This window comes from Microtus pennsylvanicus, chromosome 17, assembly GCF_037038515.1.
Source record: "Microtus pennsylvanicus isolate mMicPen1 chromosome 17, mMicPen1.hap1, whole genome shotgun sequence".
NCBI classification, from domain to species: Eukaryota; Metazoa; Chordata; class Mammalia; order Rodentia; family Cricetidae; genus Microtus; species Microtus pennsylvanicus.
Genome location: NC_134595.1, coordinates 9,079,132 through 9,103,808, shown reverse-complemented (window position 1 = coordinate 9,103,808; position 24,677 = coordinate 9,079,132). Strand labels below are relative to the sequence as shown.

The window sequence follows — 24,677 nt, the reverse complement described above, 5'->3', positions numbered from 1 at the left end:
ACATACACACTGATGTTATTAATGACATCTAGGAAAATCACCCTCTATAAACACTCCAAAGAAGTGAAGCAATCACACATTGTAAGAAGAGTTATTAAAATGATACAAACTAATGGAGCAGGTGAGATATTTGAAAGTGACCTTGCAGTGCATCCCAAGCTTATTGTATTAGAGCTTGTAAATAAAAGGGACAAATCACTCCTGGTACTGATATGATTTCCTCCCTTTATTGGAAATGAAAACATTGAACTCTGCTGATTTTTTTTTCTACTAAAGCAATTACATTTTCTAGAAACTTAGAGGAGTTATTTAAGAGGATTGTTGTTTGTAATGAGGAATTTCTGCTGGACAGAACATAAAAACATTTTAGGTTTATGTAACGGAATATTTTATTTCAATATCAAGAAGCCACTAAATCTTCTGTGTTTTCTGTTTATGTATCTTGAAATGTGCCCATGGCTATTATCACAGCACTATGTTTACCTATTGTAGATTTTGGTATACATCATCAAACACCCATATTTTGTTCTTTTTATAATTGTCAATATAGTTTGATATACTTTTAAGATCTATTTTTGAATAGTTTTAAGAATGTTATACCATTATTTATGGCTAGAAACCAAATATGAGTGAGTACATCCCATGTTCCTCTTTTTGGGTCTGGCTTACCTCACTCAGGATAGTGTTTTCTATTTCCGTCCATTTGCATGCAAAGTTTAAGAAGTCATTGTTTTTTACTGCTGAGTAGTACTCTAATATGTATATATTCCATACTTTCTTCATCCATTCTTCCCTTGAGGGGCATCTAGGTTGTTTCCAGATCCTGGCTATTACAAACAATGCTGCTATGAACATAGTTGAGCATATACTTTTGTTGTATAATAGGGCATCTCTTGGGTATATTCCCAAGAGTGGTATTGCGGGGTCCAAGGGTAAGTTGATACCAAATTTCCTGAGAAACCGCCACACTGCTTTCCAAAGTGGTTGCACAAGTTTGCATTCCCACCAGCAATGGATGAGGGTACCCCTTTCTCCACAACCTCTCCAGCAAAGGCTATCCTTGGTGTTTTTTATTTTAGCCATTCTGACAGGTGTAAGATGGTATCTTAAAGTTGTCTTGATTTGCATTTCCCTGATAGCTAAGGAAGTTGAGCATGACCTTAACTTCTTCTGTTGAGAATTCTCTGTTAAGCTCAGTGCCCCATTTTATAATTGGGTTGATTAGCCTTTTAAAGTCTAGTTTCTTTAGTTCTTTATATATTTTGAGATCAGGCCTTTGTCAGTTGCGGGGTTGGTGAAGATCTTCTCCCAATCAGTGGGTTGCCTTTTTGTCTAGCCTATAATTCGTGATCATAGGGAATCTAAATAAGAAGGTGAACCCAAAGAAAAACATACAGGCATCCTCCTGGATATTAACCTTCAGGCGATGAAAGGAAACAGAGACAGACCCACATTGGAGCACCGGACTGAAATCCCAATGTCCAAATCAGGAGCAGAAGGAGAGAGAGCACGAGCAAGGAACTCAGGACTGCGAGGGGTGCACCCACACACTGAGACAATGGGGATGTTCTCTCGGGAACTCACCAAGGCCAGCTGGCCTGGGTCTAAAAAAGCATGGGATAAAGCCGGACTCACTGAACATAGGGGACAATGAGGACTACTGAGAACTCAAGAACAATGGCAATGGGTTTTGATCCTACTGCACGTACTGGCTTTGTGGGAGCCTAGGCAGTTTGGATGCTCACCTTACTAGACCTGGATGGAGGTGGGTGGTCCTTGGACTTCCCACAGGGCAGGGAACCCTGATTGCTCTTTGGGCTGATGAGGGATGGAGATTTGATTGGGGGAGGGGGAGGGAAATGGGAGGCGGTGGCAGGGAGGAGGCAGAAATCTTTAATAAATAAATAAATTTAAATTAAAAAAGAATGTTATACCAGCTTTCAAAAGAATTGTTGGAATAGCATATGATAAACTATTTGTTTGCTAATAGTGTCATATAGATGGCAAGGTTTTCAGTTCTTTATAACTGTTTGACCACACTCAGAAGCTTTTTGAGGTTAGAAATGGGTCCTTGTATTCCTTAAAATTATATTTAAAATTTACTATTTTTGAAACTCAATATAGTTAGTCTTTATGGAAAGTTAAATTAAAATAATAGTATGTATACGAACCAGATAGACAATCAGAAAATAGAAAAACATAAGAAAACCTAACTAAAACAGAAAAGAGATATTGAAGACTCTGAAGAAAGTAGATTTCTATATAATTATAAGAATAAAATTTGATGAAATAGGTTTGGAAATTTAATCACTACACCCCATCAACTTTATTTCCAAATATGTGCATGTCTGTAGGCAGAGGCTGCTTGTTCATTTCCCAGCTACTCAGATCCGAAATAAGCACACAGAAACTGTGTTAATTAAGACACTGCTTGGCCTATTAGTTATGTGTACTTCTAGCAACCGCCTATATCTTAAATTAACCAGTTTCTATTAATGTGTGTATCGCCACATAGTGGTGGCCTACCTGTAAGGTTCCATCTGGCATCTGGCGTCTGTCTCCTGCAGTGGCTACCTGACTTCTCTTTGATTCTGCCTTCTTTCTCCCAGAATTCATTTCAGTTTTCCTGCCTAACTCTATTCTGCCCTGTCATAGGCCCAAGCAGCTTCTTTATTAATTAACCAATAAAAGCAATGCATATACAGAAGGACTTCCCACATAACACATGCCATCAAACAAATATTCTAGGATATATCAATGTCAAATCCAGCAACCCAATGAGGAAAGTATGTACTATCCATCAATGCAGACTTGGAGACACCATGATATCATGCAGCAACAAATATAAACATGGCAGGTGAACTTTGCTGACATGTTGAACAAAACAGATAAGATGTAAAAATGTCATGTAGATTTTCGGTAGTATGACAGCACTTCTCCCTTTATCTATCACTACTTGGAACTTTTTAAAAAAATATGTAGTTGGTCATATGAGAGTCAGAAAAGAAATTTGATTCCCTGCTGTTCTATGTGACTTTGTGACTTAATTCAGAGTAGCAGAATTATAATTCTTCATCGAAGGTTTCCTACCATGACTGATGGACAGCATACACCCATCCATTCCTTTTAATGATTTCTTTGATTTTGAACATTCCTTTTACCAACTGAACCCTCTTTTTTACATTGAAGTGTTGGATTTAAGATGGACTGGAATCTAGGACCCCAATGATTTTATACTTTGCAAGGTCCCTGAGTCACCTAACCAGAAAGATGTGTAAAATAAAAACAAAAGTTCTTCCTGTAATCTGTAACCTATTACACAGTATAAGAATATGAATTTAAATATGGGAAAATATAAGCCTCACTTATGCCAGTAAGTAAACTATTGTCTAAATAATTGTCAAGATTAAAACAGAATCAATATTTGATTGGTACCATGATTTTAGTAGCCCCATTATGGAGGTTAGAACTGTACCTTGAAATAGTGAGAAATGTTATACAACAAGCAAATCAGAACTATTCATTGAAATGTGTTTTATCTCGTTAACTAGATTCAGTATTATTTTTGTCTTGTAGACCTCAAACCATGATACTGGAAGAAGAATCTATTTGTTTATAATCTATCTACCTATCTACCTACAAAACAAATCCATACTGGAGGCACTCTTTCCATTTACTCATAGTCTAAAATGTATTACTATTTCAATATGCACAAAAGATTCATATGACAGGTGTTATGAAACAACAATAGCTGAGTTGAGAAGAATCAGTGCATATAGAATGAAGAGCTATGAGGAACTTCCATTAGGACATTATGATTCATTAAATATGAACAAATGATGTAACCATGGGTAGATCTTAACTTGTTTAGTGGCTGAGTGTATGAGGTCAGAGATTAGTTTATAGGAATCAGTTTTTTCCTTCCACAATGTGGTTTTTAAGGATCCAGGGATGAAGTCAGTCCCTCAAGTTTCAGAAAGCCCCTTTTCTTGCCGAGATTTACTGCTAACTCATAATTTCTTTCACATTCTTGGCGTTTTCTTAGGAATTATGAAAAAAAATGATGTGCTTCATGGTTTTTATTCTTGAGGAAACCAGGACAATATAGGGAAGATAAGAAAAGTATCCAAAAATAATAGGCATGTGAAATTATGAGCTCTGTGACAAATGATCATTAAAACAGTGCTATACAGGGCAGCTAATGGATACATAACTTGTTATTTACAGCAAACCACTCCAAAGAGCTTATACTTGAGCTGAAACAATGTGAACACAGAATTGTCATGTGCACTGAAACCCTATTGCTAAGTTAGGACACTGTGGCAACATTGCTTAGTTCTGTTCAATTGAAATCAAGGTGTTTTTGCATTTATTTTCTATTATAACTTGATTTTCAGCCAATGAGTCTAATAATTTCCTCGTTAAATTGCCTTGCTCTGCTTGAAAGACCGTCCACTGTTACTGTCTCACAATTGGTATTCGCATCCATGAGCTTTTGACTCTGATCACCGAGCTGAGAGATAGAGGGTGCATCACTCATTTCCATTGTCACCCTCTACCCCCTCCCAATACAAATGTGACATTTCAATTTTGCACACTTCAACACTCCTTAAATCATCTGTATAAAAACTTCAAAGCTTGATTGATGATGAATGAGCCATTGTCTCCTCAAGCACCCGTTTCTCATTAGCCTTTCGAGTCTCAGCTTATTAATAATGAACCTTGAGGGCTGACCCAGTGGGGTAGCAGCAATTCATTGTGCTCCCAGCTGAAAGGTCTGGGTTTGGGAGAGATACAGGAAGCCGTAGACCAAGTCCAGTCTGGAGATGATGTATTAAGTATTACAGGTGGATGATGTGATCTATATTACTTCTGTATCATTATCTGCCAACAGACTTGTGTGGCTTAAGGTGATGACAGTGAGGAAGATGCATTGCTTTGTTTCTGAGAAAGATCCATAAATGCTTTTGCAGCTCCGTTGAAAATGGCCTTTGTGCGACTTTGGATTTTGACTTCTTGGTTGTATGCTTTACCTTGGATCGGTAAAATAAGTCTAATATATATTGTAGATATCTTCATTGTCACTAGAGAAGTGTGATGCATTTCACCTGTTTTTCACTGTCATTTCATTCTACACTTGGCCTACGTGATGACTCCTTCAAAGTGAGACATTTAAATACACAGCCAGGGATTGATGTGAACTATTTCATTCCTGTTTATTAGATTTTTATTATTTCATTCTAGCTAATAGTTCTTTGAGAAATATTTACTACCAATACCAGTAAAGAGACCAAAGTGTCATACGGATAAGTGCATTTACAATTATAATAGCTGTTTTGAGAAAAAGAGAGATCCAGACACTTTTATGTAGTAGTTAGAAATAGTACATTGGATCAGAGCAATATTTTCAGTTTCTTAAATCTACCAAGAGGTCACAGTCATCTAAACTTTTAGTCAGGATGTCGCACCATATAGGTCAGTGACAAAATACAATTTTTACCACATTTTCTTTTGAATGAGTATATTTAATTAATGCCAGTGATTTTATTAAAATAAACTATCTGGCAATCCACTATAATAGCTAGTTCAGGGAAAGTGGATAACAAAAGAAATTATTTGAATAACAAAAAAACCATCTTCATAAGACTCGTGAAAGGATATTTAAATAAAAAAAGACAAAAATAAAACAGTCACTGGCCAGTGTTTCAGGAATTGAAGATGTAAGTCGTTCAAACTTTCCCTAAAATATTATATCAGCACTTTGTATTTTCCTAACCATTAGCATCAGAAATTCTATCAATTAAGTATTACAGCATAATTTTAGGCTTTCCCAAAGTATGATAGATAATTTGTGTAAGCGTAGGAAATTGGGACCAACTGCAAAACTCAAAGTCATTATTATTCACATAGAAACAACCTAGCTTGATAGATAAAATGGACTTTTTATATCACAAAAATATGTTAAAGAGATTTCTAAAAATCAAAAAAACTCCCAACAGTAATCCTGCAAGATATAAATTCTGAGCATTTTATAGAATAAAATTTATTTCATTTCAATGAACTATATGTATATATAAAACAAGTAGTCAAAAGATAAAATTATGTCTTAACATTATCTATTGGTGTGTTTGATTTACTTTATACGTAATAAGTTCTACTGTCTATAGATTTTTAACTTAGTAAATATCTAACATGTATCTCCTTATACAATAGTCCGATACCTAGTGCTGGGATGTGTACCCAAAGCTGTATCTGACAAACAGGAGTACTTTCTGACATAAACACAGATCCAGATAAAATTATTTAAGTTGTTTATGAAAAAAAGATAACTTTCATCATTAATTTTACTTAGTCACAAAGCAAATTAAAAGTAGAAGACATAACCAAAGCTATCTGATTAATGTTGGCATGAAATTATATGACTTATGTTTGTGTAAGCAAAGTATGTTGGGCAAAGACTGCTCAATGACCGATGTTGCAAAGACAGCTATGTACCATGTCCCTTAACTTCCCAAAGCTAAGTCTGGTGGTATTTAAATTTGAAACAGTGTTACATATGTGTTTGTTTGAGTTAAATCCCATAGTACAGAAGAAATGGGATGGTGGACATGGGGGAAGGACAGAGAGGAAGAGCAAGGAAAGAGATATCGTGGTTGAGGGAGCCATTATGGAGCTAGTGTGAAGCCTGTCGCCTCAAAATTTCTCAGGAATCCATAATGATGACCCCAGCTAAGACCCCAAGCAATAGCTGAGAGGGTCTCTGAATTGTCCTTTCCCTGTAATCAGATTGATGACTACATTAATTGTCATCATAGAACCTTCATCCAGTATCTGATGGAAGCAGATGCAGAGAATCACAGATAAGCACTGCTCCGAGCTTCTGGAGACCAGTCAAAGAGAAGGGGGGAACAATAATATGAGGGTCAAGGGGGATACCCACAGAAACAACTGACCTGAGCTAGCCGGCGCTTGTGACTCCTGGCTGACAGCAGGGAAAGCTGCATAGGATCAAACTAGGTCTTCTGAATGTGGCTGACAGTTGTGTGGCTGGGTGGTGTGTGGGGCCTAGTAGTGGGACCAGGATTAATCTCTAGTGCTGAAACTGGAGTTTTGGAGCCCATTCCTTTTGGAAGGATATCCTGCTCAGCCTAAATATAGTGGAGAGTTCATTGATCCTGTCTCAAAATGATGTGTAAGACTTTATTGACTCCCATTGGGAAGCCTTACCTTCTCTGAGGAGTGGATGGAGGGTGGGGTGGGGGAAGATGGGAGGAGCAGGAGGAGAGAAGAGAACGGGAACTGGGATAGTTATATAAAATGAGAAAAGATTATTTTTAAAAAATAAATTAAAGAAAATAATAAAAATAGTTAAATAAATCCCATATTACAGCATAATGTAAATTATTTACTTACTCTATGTATAATGGTCCTTGGACTTCCCACAGGGCAAGGAACCCTGATTGCTCTTTGGGCTGAAGAGGGAGGAGGACTTGATTGGGGGAGGGGAAGGGAAATGGGAGGTGGTGGCGGGGAAGAGACAGAAATCTTTAATAAATAAATAAATTAAAAAATAAAATAAAAAAATATTTATTACCTCTTTCATTTGACCTATATGTATTTAGTCAGAAAAACCTGAGCTACAAATAAATGTAATGAGATTTTTCAGTAATGAATGGTACTTTTATTTTTACAGAACGCTATATCTAATGTAACTCTAATATTTATTAGTAATAGTCAGCTCTGTTTTGAGAAATTCCTGGAAATAATTTCAAACAATATAGTAAGAAAGTTCAAGGCTTTTCTTTCCTTTACCAGTTGATTAAAGGACCAAGAATCTGTTAGTGTCTTTCTTAATTTACTCTGATATGCTTTTACAACCAACTGTGAGCAGAGTGGGGTGCGACTGCCTTGAACTCACTCACGCGCCTGACACTTTTCTTCACATTCCTCCACCTGCCTCACTCAAGCCTCTTTGCTTGATTGTCCATTGCATTTATTATCTGCCTTTCATCTCTTACTTTTCTATAGCAATATTTTTGTCTGAATCCTAAAGTTTAGTTATTACTTACTTTATTTTCATGTTAGAGGAAACTGTGGTTTAAAACAGGTGATTTTTAAAAATAAATCTTCAGTAAAAAAAATGTCTCTTCTTATAAGTTACTAAAATAGTTATAAGTATAGGTGATTTTTGGTATTTTATCGGATCTCCCCAAATCCTTCTGTTTTCTGATAATTATTTGTCCTTCATAGTAAGTTATAGTGCAAACATCAGGTTACTCTTTTGTTACTACATTCTTCTGGGTCGTAAACTATCCTACAGAAGTTTCTTATTTGAAATATAAAACTAATCAAGTATTTCCTCTCAAGTAATATTAAACTAATATTTGACGTTTATGTTATAAAATCAAACAAAATTTTAGATCATATTTAAAGACAATTTTAGCACTATTTTCTGAAAATATTTTGGTAGACAAGTATTTAAAATGTGACATCATATATTCATCATGTATTCCTATAAATGCCAATAAAAACCTACTTTTTCTGAAGGTGAGATTTTGACATTTGAAGGTGGAGAAAGATATACGGCATAAAGGGAAAACTGAAACTCTTCAGTATTCAAAGCTAAATAAAAATGTATGACTCTCCTAGCAGAAGTTCTGGAGGAAGCTGGCTTTCAGGTCTTTCGTGGCAAAATGTCCCAACCAGACTGACCATGAATATGTCTTAGTAGAAAATTTTAGTCTGTAAGCTTGTTTTGAAATTATTATTGTCTCATTTCTCTATCTCTTTTCCAAGAAAAGCCAAGCTCTCCAGCATAATATTTCTAAGAAACAAATGTTAATAATAGTAGATTAATTCTGCTGAAGAAAGAGATTTGATGAGATTATTATTCATCATAATACAATCTGATTCTATTTGAGAATATCCAGATAGGAAGTTGAAAGTGGAGAGTGTGTTTCTTCCATTTTAACAGTTTGAATTGAAATGTGACTCCTGAAAATCAAGGTTGTTTTTTGTTGTTGTTGTTGTTTTGTTTGTTTTCAAAATTTTTGAGCTATTACCACTTTCCACACATGTTTTTTTCCAGTGTAATTTTTCCAAATGTTGACTGAAAAATAGCCTTCTTTTCCTAAATAGCAGTCAGAATACTCTTTCTTTTCACCTAATGAAGAATTATTTCTAGAGCTGGAGAGTATCACACAGTGTCTCATGAGAAAGCTATTAGTGTAAGACCTGTGCACATTTTCCCATAGAAACGTAATGCCAAGCATTAACACAGAAATCCTTCTTACAATCAGTCTTACATCTCCCTTCTGTTCTGATGAAGGTTGCATGACTGGGTCATGAAAAAAAAAAATGAACTAGGCTTTAAAAGAAAATACATGATGTAATTTCTCTTTGTTTCTTTTTTCTTACCCTTAAAGAAGTGGAACCAACAGGCAGTGAAAAGATTGATGATGAGAATAGAGCTGAGTTTGAAAGTGGGACTCTGAAAAATGTAAATTTTTCTAGAGGATTTTATACATGCAGAGCCATCAGGTTCTTTGAATGTGCCACCAATTTTGCTTCAGCAAATGCTACTTGGCTGTTATGTATTCCTTTATTCATTTATTTTACACTGGTTTAAGAAAGCTCTTAAATATGTAACTTAGACCAGGCGTATCAAAAGGAAAAATAGCAATATTAAAAATATATTGAAGAACTGCACAAGGAAGATGATTCTCAAGGCTGCTAAGGAGCATGATTTTCTTTCCAGGCTATTACACTCTGACTGGTTGGGATTTATTGGTTACCAATATTTTCTTAAGATGATATTTTCTCTGTCTTTCATAAAATACCAATGGAAGATTTTCTTGAACAAAAATGCAGTTATTATTTAAATTTATTTTTAGTGAATTTTAATAGCACATACTCATTATACGCAATAATGAATTTCATAGATATCTTGCACAAGTACATCAAATAATTCTATTATCTTTACTCTTACTCTCCCTGGTTTGTATGCAATTCCTATTAATCCCATTTTCCCTCATATCTCTTCTTTATCTGCACGCCCACTTTACATTCATGTATGCTCTTGTCTTCCTCTGTAATATCTAAGCTCTACATATAAGAGAGAACACTTGATATTTGTCCTTTTGCATCAGATATTTTATCTAATAACATTTTCTCTAGTTGCATTTCCAGCAAATGGCCTGATTTTATTCCTCTTCCTAACTAAAGAAAGTACCATTTTGTATAGACAACATTTTTTTGGAATTCAGCAGGATCTTTCTGTTTCTTCCCCAGTCTCATTCTGCCTTCACATCAGGGCATCATGTATTGGATGATATCTAATATCATCATGTATTAGACAGCATAGCCATCCTGTATTTGCAGTGGATAATACAGGCATGCAGAGAGTCATGGAAGGAAACTGACTCTGAATAGCAGCTGATCCAACATCACATCTAATCCTACATTTTTTAAAGATGTTACTTATTTTTCTTAGCTTGTAGTTATAGCTAAAAACTTATTAAACAATTTATAATGATTTTAAGATTATTTGTAGACTGAATTACAAAGGGATACTCTAGTAGATACTAAAATAAAAATGCTATTTATGTGTCTAATTTCTTAAAAATAACTTTTCTTCAGAGAGATTATCTTAATTTTTCCAAATAACTTAAGTGTATCTGAAGGATTATCTTTATATGTAATTATACACTGTTCCTGTGAATACTTCAGTTAATAATTATTAATTATGGAATAAAGAATCAAGCAAAAAGTAGACTTCATAGATTTTTATCTCATTTCCAGGTTCCTGAGCCAAACAGGAATGATATAATATTTTGTTTTGTGTTAGTCTTAATGATTGACCAATCTATTGATAATATTTTGTATGGGAGAGAATATTTTGCAAGAGAACATTTATTTTCATTTTTTTACTTTATGTTCATTACTGATGTATGAGCTCTAGTAAATCTTAGATTGAATATGTTCTAAGGAAGGCACATTTGAACGTGTGTATCAAAAATCATGAGATTTCACAATCTGTGGTCATGGAATTATATTTTGGGACATTTATTTTAATGACTAATCAATGAGAAAATAAAATAACAAGAGTTCTATTAAGTAATATTAATTAGTTCATATTCTGTAACATTATATTATCATTAAATAAAATAAAACAAAAATTGTCTTTCAACATTTTATAGAAAATGTTAAACCAAAGTATCAGATTTTGAACTCTTACAAGTGATGTTATCATAAATCCAGGGTAAAGTCACAGACACTAAAAATATCAAAATTTTTGGATATGTGTCTATTATTAGAATTATTTCTATTTTTTTGTCTGTACTTTTCAACCTTTTGAAGTGCTAAAATTTGAAGTGCTAAAATCAAGGTAAATGAACCAATGAAAATATTTCTAGGAGCATCCTGGCTTATAATATGATTCTAGTGTTGAAAATAAGTCGAACAATGCCTTTCTGATGGCTAACATTTTTAAAAAAGCAAATTAATGGTTAATTTTGTTTCTCATACAGAAATTCTAAATGGTGGAGTCTATGTAGACCAGAACAAATTCCTGTGTTATGCTGACACCATACACTGGCAAGATATTGTTCGGAATCCATGGCCTTCCAACATGACTTTGGTGTCAACAAATGGAAGCTCCGGATGTAAGTAGCATTACCCCATCATTAGACGTGTGTGTGTGTGTGTGTGTGTGTGTGTGTGTGTGTGTGTGTGTGTGTGTGCGTGCGCACATGGAGTCAGGGGACAACTTGTGGGAATTTCTTTTCTCCTTCTAGCATTTATTGGCATGTCTAGAGTTTAATAGTCATTAAACCCTATCCTCTATCTGCTCCCCATCTCAACGGTCCACATTATCCACTCTAATATCTTAATATTCTTTTACCCTGTGTTATATTGAACGTCTTATTCAGCATGCCATTGATGATATTTTGGCATCTGACTCCATTCAAAAGCTCATTCCTTTAATTACTCTATTTCACAGCTCTTAAACCTTGATTTCTCACTAATGCCCTATTGGTAATATCTGACTGTCGAGCTGCATGCCTTTAATCCCAGAACTCAGGAGGCAGAGGCAGACCAGTCTCTGAGACCAAGGTCAGCCTGTTCTAGGGGGTTCCAGAACAGCCAGGGATCCACAAAGAAACTACCTCTCAAAAAGATAAACTAAAACAATCAAGACGATAATTTACAATAAAGCAACATGAGTCATTATAAAGTTCATATACAAAGACTTCTTTGTTTGTAATCAGAAATAAACTACCCAGTTCTCTACTTCTTAAAAGTATAGGAAATTTCTGCCAGAGAGGACATTTTAGGTAAATAGTATTTAATATGATGAAATGATAAACAAATAGTATCTGAACTATCATTAAAACCTCTGCCAATGATTATGTCTGGAATCTCTTTTGTTTTTATAAAGCAGGCTTTGCTGTCACACATTTATTATTGCTGACATCTGTATGAAAGCTGAATCTTTATCGAGTATTAACCTGGGTTTTAAATTTCTTAATCTATTATTATATATTTCCCACCTGAAATCATAACTCTACATAATTCCATAATTATTTGCAATAGTGATGATTGTGTTATGACGCTTTTATAGGAAATCAAACTCCAAGGGACAATTATTAAATTTCATGATGGCCATAATAATATAATGGGGAAATATGAATATATTTGATCAAAACTGACAGTTGTATTTTGAATAAAAGGCTAAGACAGTTTTTTGTGAAAGTAGAGTAACATAATTTTCTTGTCATCTTTAAAAAGAAATTTGTATGAGATTCTGTCTTTGTAGTTTTAAAGTTGCCTACCAGGTAAAATTTCGTGTGCATTTTTTTTAATCTGCTTGTGCTAACAATGGGAAAGACGTGATTTAGAAATGGCTACTATTTTCAGGTGTCCGTAATAAAGGAATATATTATGTGGCAGGGGTTGTTTGGTTGGATGAGGGAAAGGCCTGCTGGTTCTCAGCTTTTTAGAAAGACTAGCCTTTAAGGCATACATGAGATCATACAAGGAAAAAGTCTGAGCCAAAAGCTTGAGGGAAATCTGCTCTCCTCTTACAGAGCTTGAAACAGGAAAGGTCTGTGGGGTTTGTCCATGTTCACAGATGGTATCGCTTTGTGCTGTTCTTTGGAGGGCTAATTTGGACGGTTGTGCCTATAATTAGGCAACTGTGACTGCGATTTTTTTTGTTTTGCATGCAAAAATTTCAGATGCAAAAATTAAAAATGCAGACTGAATTCATAATCAATGGTCCTTTACCGATTAGCCGTCTATTGTTGTCAAAATGTTATTGCTTACAAAGCTCTAGATGGTAAATCATTCAATCTACTGTATGATATGATATCTGACAATAATGAATTAACTATTTTTAAATACTAGTTTTCAATGGTTTTATTTTTCTAACAGGAAAAACCAATGCAGAAAAGATAAACACTAAATAAACTCCAATATTGAGTCCACTGATTTAGTCCACTTGTAATAATCCTACTTGAAGTAACTAAATAGAAAGTGTAGCTTTCCAGGGTCTAAGAGGAAATGAGGCTCCAGCTCAGTTTGCACATAGCTGCAGCTTCATTAGGTGAAAGAGTTCTGAAGCGTCAGGACACAAAGCTGGGGATGAACTCAATACCACCAACGTACAAAATTTAAAAGTTAAAATCACAAATTTTATAATATCTTTTTCATCAAAATTAGGAATAAATAAATGAATACACGTATTTATTATTTTTATTGAAAATAGATTCTTCTCATACAATATATCCAGACCTCAAATTACACTTCCTCCAATCCTGCCAACTCAAAAGCTACTAAGTACTGGAAAGGTATTATAGATATAAACTGTCATATTTTGTTTTTCACAATATAATTGTCACTACTATGTCATTTAGTTCATATATTAATTTATGAAAATAATACTTTCAATAGGTGATTAGTAGAGAATATATCTATTCATGTTCAAAAGCTTCTCAACTTTCTGTCACATAATTATCAGAATCTGGTGAATCCTCATTTGGCCTGTGTGCTTACTCGTTTTTCTTATTACCAGTCCTAACAACATGCATGCTAAATGTCTTTTCAGTAAAGAGTGACCACAACTGTGTCCTGAAACTCTGTCATTGTGACTAACATTAAGCAAAACAAAATAGCTTAGTATTTTCTCTAAATTTATGCCCATCCTTCAGCTTTATGAGCTGAGCTTTGTAGTTTGTAGATAGTTACTTTCTTCTGCTGCTTGACATAAGAAATACTAACCATGCTTTAAGATATTTATCCAGATCATATTCCAAGGAACTTTGTCCTCCTGAATTCCATTCTAGAGATGCAGGGATGGCTCAGCATATGTAAATCAATGAATTTGCCCTTCTCAGAAATCATCTCAAAGGAAAAATCATGTGATCTCACTTTCGTTCTCAATAAAAGACATGAAGGGGATACAAATGAGGGAATACAACCTAACAAAATAAAGGATCTATATAACAAAACTATAGTGAACATCATGCTAAATGTGGAAAAACTCAAAGTGTTTTGACATTCCTTTGTGTTCTAACAAATAAACCTTAAAGATCAGAGGGCTGAGCTAGCCAATAGTTAACCATAGAGGTCCAAAGAGCTGTACAGACAGGCAGGAAGTGATATGCTGGGCAGAGAGAGGAATAGCAGGTGGGAGGAGACTTGTCATGTACAGTGAGAACTTTAGCTACTCAAAAATGAAATTTAGGAATATAACAAAAGAAAAAAATATTCTGGTGAATTGGTAGAATTAATCTAGTGGAAACAATTTTCTTATCAAAGTAATCTATAAATCCCATGCAATTCCAATCATTTTTTAGGACTTTATTCAAGAAATAGAAAAAAAATCCAAAATTTGAATTGGAGGCACAAAAATCCAAGAATCGCCAAAACAATAATGAGTTATCCCAAAAATTATTTAAAATATTGCACAAAATATATCCTTATGTGTATTTTTATGACTCATTTATTCATAATACAAATATGCAAAATGTTTAAAGAGAAATATATTCTTTGTTGAAATACATTTGGTACATAATTGAAATGTAAATAAAAGGCATGAAATGCATAATAAAACTGCTTATAATGATACAAACCTACCAGATATATCACATAACTAAATTGTTTTCCAGAGCCAAATACCAGCTTACCACAGAATTGGGATGAGTGATTGACAATTTGTACTGAGTACCTCCTTTACAAACAGAATTTCATAAACTAATCTTTGCTCTAAATAAATGTTCAGACAGCTTTAATTCCTGAGCTTTATTGTGTTTCTTTTATCTAATACTCTATTTCTTAATATTTACCACACCCAAACACTGCACACTGTGTTCATGAATTAACTTTCTTGAGCTAGAAGAAAATCAAGTCTGAAAATGGAATTTAACTAAATTTAATGCAATATCACTCTTGTTACATGTTTGATATTGTAGTCTTTACATGAAATAGATGTACTTTTTTTATGTTGGACTTTGGTATACAGTTAACATGCAATCAAGGCAAGTAAAAACAACTTCAATTTATGTAAATACATACATGCAATCAAATTACATGAATTTAAGAAATATTTTAAAGTCAGAGCTTAAATGGGGGGAAAAGTAAAATGCATTGAAAAGTATAAGTTGATTTACATGATCTAAGAGGTAGCATTTTGAAAAGTACTTTAAAATGGATTTTTCAAAATTTCACATAGGTCTTTTTTTTAATTTCCTAAATATTTTTAAACTATAAATTGGATTTTTCACAAATTTCACATAGTAGGTCATTTTTTAATTTCCTAAATATTTTAAATTAACATATATACAACAATTCTAACAAAATATTAGCTATCAGAACTAGCATACAATCTAATAATGTGCGTTAAAATAGACTACATTAATTCTGTGTATCAGCTCTGTTGTTAATTAGAAAGTGAGATCCTCAGGTAATAGTAAAGAAGAACAAACTATAGTAACATTTAAAAAAAAAACCCTACACATCGAAGTTGAAGAGCACAAACAAGTAGAAGGAAATGAGCCCAAGAAAAGGCTCAAGAATCAGATATCCACTGCTTCACACCCTCGAGAATTCCCAAAAATACTATACTGGAAGCCGTTACACATACTAAGAGAACCTGTGGCAGCCCATGCAGGCCATGTGCATGCTGCCTCAGCCTCTGTGAGTTCATATGAGGCTTGATTATGCTGATTTAGAGGACCTTGTTTTCTTTGTGACTCCATCTGCTTTGGCTATTCATTATTTTTCTCCCCCTCCTCTTTCATGGGCTTTCTAGAGTTCCAAAGGGAGGGATTTGATGGACACATCCTTTTAGTGCTCCAAGGTCTCTCTCTCTCTCTCTCTCTCTCTCTCTCTCTCTCTCTCTCTCTCTCTCTCTCTCTCTCTCCATAATATCAGGCTGTGAATACCTATATTTGTTCCCAGCTTCTACAGAATGAAGCTCTCTGATGATAGCTGAACAAGGCATTTACTGATGAATATAGCAGAATATTATTAGGAGTCATTTTATCATTATTTTTTATACCAGTAGTATTTGGTTTATCCTAGATTTCTGGGATGTCAAGTCTATGGTTCTTGCTCATCCAAGCAGTATCAGATATGAGTTAGATCTTGCTGAGTGGGCCTTAAATCAAATAAGATATAGGTTGGCTGCTCACACAAGCTTTGTGCTACCATTGCCCTGGCATGTCTTGCAGGCAGTACATCATTGGAGATAAATGGTTTGAGCTCCTTTGATGTTTCTCATTCTCATTTGGTAGCACTAAAAGTACCTTTCTGTGCCAAACATGCTAACATGTCGTGCTGAAGCTTGTATGTAGGCATCTGCTCAACTTCTTCATGTTCAATGAGTTGTATAGGTATTGAGTTTGTGGAAAGCAACCTTCATCTTTCAGCAGTTTGCCTTGTTTATAGTTGGACCCCTTTGGCCATAAGCACAGTTAGATATAACCAGGTCTGAGTACTGTGTGTTTTGTCTGGTGACAGGAGCTGACCAGTTAGGGCTCTGCCTTGTCTTTTAGAAGCTTGACTTTTCTGATAAGAGACAAAAATGGAGTCGATCCAGATGAGAGGTAAGACCAGGAGGAATTTGGAAGAGGGAGGGGAACCAAAATCAGGATATACTATGTGAGAAATGAACCTATTTTCAATAAAATAGAATGAAAAAAGAGAGAGAAAAATGTGGAAATATGAATAAAATAGTAATTAAAATTTTAAAAATAGTAAAAAGTAAGGTGAAAGTAGAAAAGATGGAGAGTCAGGCAGGGGAGCAGAGAGAAATGTAGAGCTCAATAAAAAGAAAAGAAATTTATTGGTAAAAATGTTGGAGAAATGTCCATTTTCTTGTTAGAGTTTGACATATTTCCCTAATGCTGAGGGAAAACCTGCCATAAAGAGACACACTGCTACCCTATTGGAAGTCTAGTTAATCATATATGGCAGATGTTCCCTTTTGCTCTACAGAATCTTACAATGTATATATCCAGTCTTCATAAATTCTAGTAAAATTTAAAAGTGAGCTAAAACTATGAAATTCAAACTATATTATTATTATAACAATAATAGTAATTGATAAAGGAAGTGAGGCCCTGAATCTGTGAGGCATTTGGCTGTACATCCATAAGTAGAGGGTCTCTGGTCAGTGCACTCTTAGAGTTTTCATGGTGAGGAGTAAACCCAGCACCTCTCTTTCTGGTGACTTTTTGCTTTTTAATTGTCCACACATATGCATTGTTTGACTCTAGAAACAAAATCTTCAAAACATATCCTGTTTTCATCCTAGGTATTGACTTCTCAGTCAACTTTTCTAAGAAACAAACTGTAGACCAACAGCTTTGGAGCCTCCATGGGACTTATCCAGGCCCTCTGCATGTGGTAGACGGTAGTGCAGCTTGGTCTACCTTGGCAGGTGCCAGTGGAACCAGGAGCTATCCCTGGTGCATGAGCTAGCTCTTTAGAACCCATTCCCTATGATGGGATGCCATGTTCAGCCCTGATGCAGGAGGGAGGGCCTTGGTCTTGCCTCAACTTAATCTGGCAGGCTTTGCTGACTCCTCATGGGAGGCCTTCCCCTTTGGGAAGGGTGGATCAAGGGATGGGCTGAGAAGGTGGGGTGGGGGAGGATGTCAGGAGTTGGGGTGGGAGGGAGAACTGTGGTGAAAATGCAAAATAAAAATTTAAAAACTAAATAAATATATTAAAAACAAACAAAGTCTATGAAATTAAAGAACTCTAATTAATTTCTGAATTTTAGAAAGGGGTAATTTTTTTTCCCCAGCAGTACTAAACTTCACATCTTGGGGCCAGAATAGACTAATTTGATTTTTATAATATAGTAGAGACATTTCTTAGCTCATCTGAAAGCCTCATAGACTAAATAAATGCTATTTATTATAAATAGTTATATATGTATGAGCATGTAAAATATAAAATATCTTAATTTCTTTAAGATTTTCCGATTTTGTGGAGTACAGGCTTTTAAAGTATGTCCTTATGATTATCTGGATTTCTCCAGTGTCTGTTGTTATGTCCCACTTTTCATTTCTGATTTTAATTTGTATATTCTATCTGTGTCTTTTAGTTGGTTTGAGGTTTGTCTACCGTGTTGATTTTCCCAAAGATCCAACTGTTTCATTGAATCTTTGTATTGTGCTCTTTAGTTATACTTTATTGATTTAAGCCCTCAGTTTGATTATTATTATTCATGTTTTCTACTCCTCTTGGGTATGCTTATTTCTTTTTTCTAGAGCTTTCAACTGTACTGTTAAGTTGCTAATATAATATTACTCCAGTTTTTTTTTTTAATGCTAAGTTCTTAGTGCTATGAAATTTCCTCCTAGCATTGTTTTCAGTGTATTCCGTGAGTTTGGGTATCCTGTATGTTCATTTTCATTGAATTCCAAAAGTCTTTGTTTCTATTTTGACCCATTGTTCATTCACTAGAGGGCTGTTCAGTTTCCATGAGTCTGTAAACTTTCTGTTATTGTTGATATCAAACTTTAGTCTGTGGTGGTAGGATGTGAGATAGCAAGTTATTTCAATTTTCTTGTGTCTGTAGAGACTTGATTTTGGTCTGAATATGTGGCCAATTTTGGAGAAATTTCCATGAGATGCTGAGACAAAGGTGTATTTCTTTTGTGTTTGGGTAAAATGTGGAGGCTGTCTTCAAATGGACAATGTTAATTTTCATGCTTTTTTCTTTACACTGACCTAAGTCAGCATCTACTAATTATTAGATATTCAAGTTGCTATAAACCCTTGTAGAAATGAGAATCCATATACAAATGTTCTAGAATATCTGTTAGGTCCATTTGGTTTATAACATCTGTTAACTTCATTGTTTCTCAGTTTAATTTTTGTCTGTTTAGTTTTTGTGTGGGTGACCAGGTCATTGGTGAGAAGTTGATATTAAAGTCTCCACTATCTCATGTGAAAGTCAATATGTGATTTAAACTGCATTGTGAGTTTAAGAAAAAGGAGAGCAATGGCTATTTGGAACTTACTGACAAATACTCTCCTGTCTTCTTTGCATCTCAAAACAAGCTCAATATTTTAATTTTCCCTTAATAATGAACATAAAGATGGCATTCTGATCTCAAATTTCCTTTGTTAATTTGAAGGTAGCCTTATGTATCACTGGGTTACCCAAAGATTCCTACCTGGAACCTGATTAGGAAGCCCTATTGTGGAGCATACACTGCAGGATATATATTGACTGGAACTCAGTATTTACTTTCCCTTTTATATTGAACATACAATATTATAGTAATATAGGTTTTTTTTCCTTTAAATTTTTTGAAACAAGGTTTCATAGACCCAGTTAATCTGAAACTTGTGATTCTCCTGCTTAGGAGAATACCTTCATTACTTTTTAAATTTTTAATTTCAAATATCTCATATTAACAAAATATTAAACAAGTAATATCAGATGAATTGATTACTAGTAAGATAACTTTCATAATATTCCACTCTTGTGTATTTTATATCCCCACAGAAAACTGTGATTTGTTCTTATTTTTGAGACTATCTCAAATATGCTAAGCTGGGAGCAATAAAGACTACAACCAGGAATGATAGGTTAATAAAAACAGTAAAATTTCTCAAACAAATAATAACAGGTAGCTGACTCAAACTGTGAGCAGGAGATGTGGTCTTCCCCAGAGAAGAGCCACCAAATGCTTGTCCAGTGCCAAATAGTCAGACATGAAAACATACATGCAAGTAGTTACATGAACTCAGCAGGTTATGTTTAAAATATGTATGTATATGCAAATGCATGTATGCATGCACTAACAATTAATGAAAAAAATCTGTGAATTTGAAGGAGAGCAGGGAATGGTGTGTGTGAGAGTTTGAAAGAAGGAAAAGGAAAGGGGAAATGGTGTGATTAAATTGCAATCGCAAAATAAATGCTGAATTTATATAAAGCAAAAAACTCACCGTGAGTGGATAAAGAACACATTTTGATCCAAACTAGTTATTTCTGAACAAAAATATTTATCAAGTGCCACAAAGTTGATTTTCTTTTAAATGAAGCACAGTTTGTAGATAACACCTATTTTAACACCTATTTTGGGTTTTCAAGCAACAGTGTGGATTGGATGACAGCTAAATGAACTCTAGCCAGTATTACCTGGCTGTATCCTTTCTGATTTGTTTTGTGTGGGAAACAACCATGTCTGTCCAATTCTGTAGCTGCAAAGCTCAATACTGTCACAGATTCCATTATTGTGTGCATGTCTATCTTTGTCAAGTGACTTCAAGGAACTTATTTTCACAATGGAGTAGTATTTCCAGGTTTTTCTGTCCCATCTCCATTTCTTCCAATCTTAATATTTTAAATTAATAAAGCTTGTAACAAAGAAAGATGCTTACACATAACAAGAAGCTTTTAGCAGAGATGTTCAAGTTGTTCCCTTTTAGTGACTTTGAAAGTTAAAATGTGTGCCTTTCCGCTCCTATTTGGCTCTCTCTAAACCACTTTCATCCCAATATTTTCCGCAGAGGTTGTGAGAAAACTGCTGTCTGCCTCGCAGAGCAGAGACAGGGGCTGTCCTATCTCTACAGGGACCAGGGCAAAGCAGAATAAAGACGATCAAGCTGCTGACCTGCTAACAGAGCTTTTGAACCAAGATTGCTGTTAGTAGCTCTATGCAGCTCTTATTTAATTCTCCTGCCTGGCAAGAACAAATTATGTTCTATTTAGGGGTGATTCTTTTGCCAATTGTAGGTGCTCTTTTTAAGTAGAGAAGAAAAAAGTGGAGAGAAAATTATGCAGTGACATTTCTCTTAAAGTTCTATTTAAAATACAAGTAAAAGAAATACATAAAAGAAATAACAAGCATGGATAAAAATGCACAAAAGAAAGGCCATTTTAAAACTAGGTCCTCCTATCTGCTACTCTTATTCCACTACTTTTCATGCTTTATTAAACAAAGATTTTAATTTAACATTTTTTTCAGAAATATTTTCTATAGAATTAATTCAAATTAATTGGAGCATATATTCCTTCAGTTGTACAAAGTAGAATACAGCATTAAATCAGGCAACTAATTTGCATGTCAGCATTTGCTTTCCTGAGCAAAGAAATTGACTTTACAAGGCAAACTGCTTCAATAAATGTAAATGATTTTAAAGCAAGACAGCTCTGATACCCAGAATTTCTCAGTGTCTTTAAATCTCACGTATCACATTAGGAATACTGCAATTTATTTGTAATAGAACAAATAATATGTGAAGTCTGTATGGTTGTTGGCAGTGGAGATCCGCCTACATTTTTATTCAGTGGGAAATATTAACATCTATTGATATCACTCAGTTTTATATATTTTGATGAAAGAGAAAATTACTTAACTACCACAACATTGTACAATCAAATGTACATGTATTATTGGGATTGATAGCAGTGTGGACAGCCTTACCTGACAATTGCCTTCGTTGCCTCTTAAAGCTCATTCGGTGTTAATATTTGTACTAATTTCAGCATAAACCAGACATTGTTTGAGATAAAGTTTGTCTTTCTATGAATTTTTCAATATCATCAGGGTACCCTTTCCTCTTTAACATAAAGAGTGGTTCTCTTCTTGGCAGTAACACTAATTAGAAACTTGAAATACAGCCTGGTCTACAAGAGCTAGTTCCGGGACAGGCACCAAAGCTACAGAGAAACCCTGTCTCGAAAAAAACAAACAAAAAACAAAAAACAAAAAAAAAAAGAAAGAAAGAAGGAAACCTGAATGAGTTGTCTTGAATGAGTGTTTGGACCTAGAAGCATATAAAACCTGGGTTGAATCCCAAACACACCCCCTCATGTATGATAAAAATTATTGATATTCCAAGTATCTTCATTCCAATCAGCAGTAGTGTGTTCCTTTGAAGGTTTTCAAGAGAAATATAATACCTACAGCCATGTTTTCTATTTCCAGATGAAATTAGGGTGCATCTAAGCTGTGATTTATTCCTTCATGTATTAGCTGGTGGTAATTTTAATATTATTTTTCACATATTACAAAACCAAAGTTTCCTTTTGGAAAATAAAAATCTGTAGTTTAATTACAGGCAATTTGGTTTATGTTTGTTTTAAATAGTATATAATGGAATACTGTAAGTGTATAGACTGTTACTTGAAAAATCATTTGCCTCTTGTTTTCTATAAATAATAACTGGATTTCCAGGTCTTTCTTATACTAGAGTGCTATGAAACCCTGCTGAAGTAGCTTTGTTGATAGAATCAGATTTTAATGCATTATCAATCCATTATTCTTGAATTTCATATCCATATGAACTTTTTTTATATGAACTTTAAAACATGGAGTAATAAAAAATTCTACACCAAGACATTTTACGCTTATTACTTATTATATGGTTCCTAGTTCACTTTCTTTTAACTGCCATCAGTTTTAAAATCACATTTTCATTCCACAGGCTTGCAGTAGCCATTTAGAAACGGCTATCTATGGGCTGTTTGCGCTTTAAGTCTGAGAACTTGCATATATATAATGAGTGAGAGTGAGAGAGAGACCAATGCAAAGACAGAAAGAAGTGCACACACACTTACACAGAATACACAGTCTCCTAACAGCTAAGTCTTGGAGGGTGATGGAAAATGGGAGGAAAATGCTATTCGGGGCCTGACAGTTGTACTCAGAAGGGCTTGTTTAATATAGTGCTATGGAGCCACCTAATCTGTTCCAATTTACTACCCATTTTTCTTTGTTATCTATCTCACGGATGTCTCATCTCCCCAACTGACTGCTACAGGCTAGCAATCTGTAACAGAAACTCGGTCTCAATCTCAGAGATAATAAAAAAGGGAGGCTACAAGATTAATGACCCACATCATAATTATAAAGCCCCAAACCACAGGCCTTATAAGGCATCTCAGAATTGAAATCTTTAGCGTTGAAGCCGTGCGAGTGCTGTGGTGTGGAAACATCACCCTCTCTGTAATGCAATGTTGGGTTATTCCATTTGAGAATCCCATTGCTCTTTTAGCAGCGAAAGAAGTGGTGGTGAGGAAATGGTTTCTTCCCTTAAAGAACTTGTAATAATTTTGTACATCTCAGTTTTCCCATGATAATACCCAGTCTTAGTAACCTACAGAATTAATATCTGGTCCTGGTCTTAGAGCCAGCTATCCCATGGATACCTTTCATTGTCCATTGATAACCGAAAACCAGTCCATATTGATCCTTATGAACTGCTACTCTGTAGAATAATCTATATGATATAAACATTCTCCTCTTTACCTCAAAAATTTCATATATAACTGGCATTTTTATCCCACAGGACCCAACTGTCCTCCCATGTGCCCCAACATCGTACACACACACACACACACATTCAGACACAATTACTAAGGTGACACAATATGTATTCATAAAGAATTGAAAATAAACCTGTGGGAAAATAATTCTTACAACAGAAAGCAGAAAGAGTTAAAATAACTGGAATTTGCTGATCCCTCAATTGATATGGCAGGGGAGTGGGAAACATGACTTTCTTTTTTTTTCATTTTCATTTTTTTCTGTTTTTTTTTCTTTTTCTTTCTAAAAAATTTGATTTTATATAATAGCCCCAGTTCCCCCTCCCTCCCCTTCTCCTGCCCCCCACCTTCCCCCAGCCCATCCCTCATCCACTCCTCAGAGGAGGTAAGGCTTTCCTTGGGTAGTCAACAAAGTCTGGTATAGCAAGTTGAGGCAGGATCAATTCCCTCTGCCCTGTATCAGAACTAACCAAGGTATGTCACCATAGGAAATGGGCTCCAAAAAGCCAGTTCGTGCACCCAAGATAAATCCTTGTCCCACTGCCAGGGGACTCCCCAACAGATCAAGCCATGTAACTGTCACCCACATTTAGAGGACTTAGTTTGGTCCTCTGCAGGATTCCCAGATGTCAGTGCCAAGTTTTTGAGCTCCCACTACCTGGAGTCAACTGTCTCTGTGGTTTTCTGCATCATGATCTTGACCCCTGTTGCTCATATGATTTCTCCTCCCTCTCTTCAACTGAACTCCAGGAGTTCAGCCCAGTGCTCTGCTGGGCTGTGGATCACTGCATCTGCTTCCATCAGTTACTGGATAAAGGTTTTATGATAATAGGGTAGTCACTAATCGGATTACAGGGACAGGCCAATCCAGTCACCC

At 35.0% G+C, this 24,677-nt stretch overlaps 1 protein-coding gene across 3 annotated transcripts in view; it reads left to right on the top strand.

Moving 5' to 3' along the window:
* Positions 1-24,677, top strand: part of Erbb4 (erb-b2 receptor tyrosine kinase 4) — a 1,055,862-nt gene that overhangs the window by 663,894 nt on the left and 367,291 nt on the right. For all 3 annotated transcript variants that reach the window (XM_075951135.1, XM_075951137.1, XM_075951136.1), the window contains exon 4: positions 11,529-11,663. In XM_075951135.1, coding sequence (XP_075807250.1) covers positions 11,529-11,663 — 135 coding nt within the window. The remainder of the gene's footprint in view (positions 1-11,528; positions 11,664-24,677) is intronic.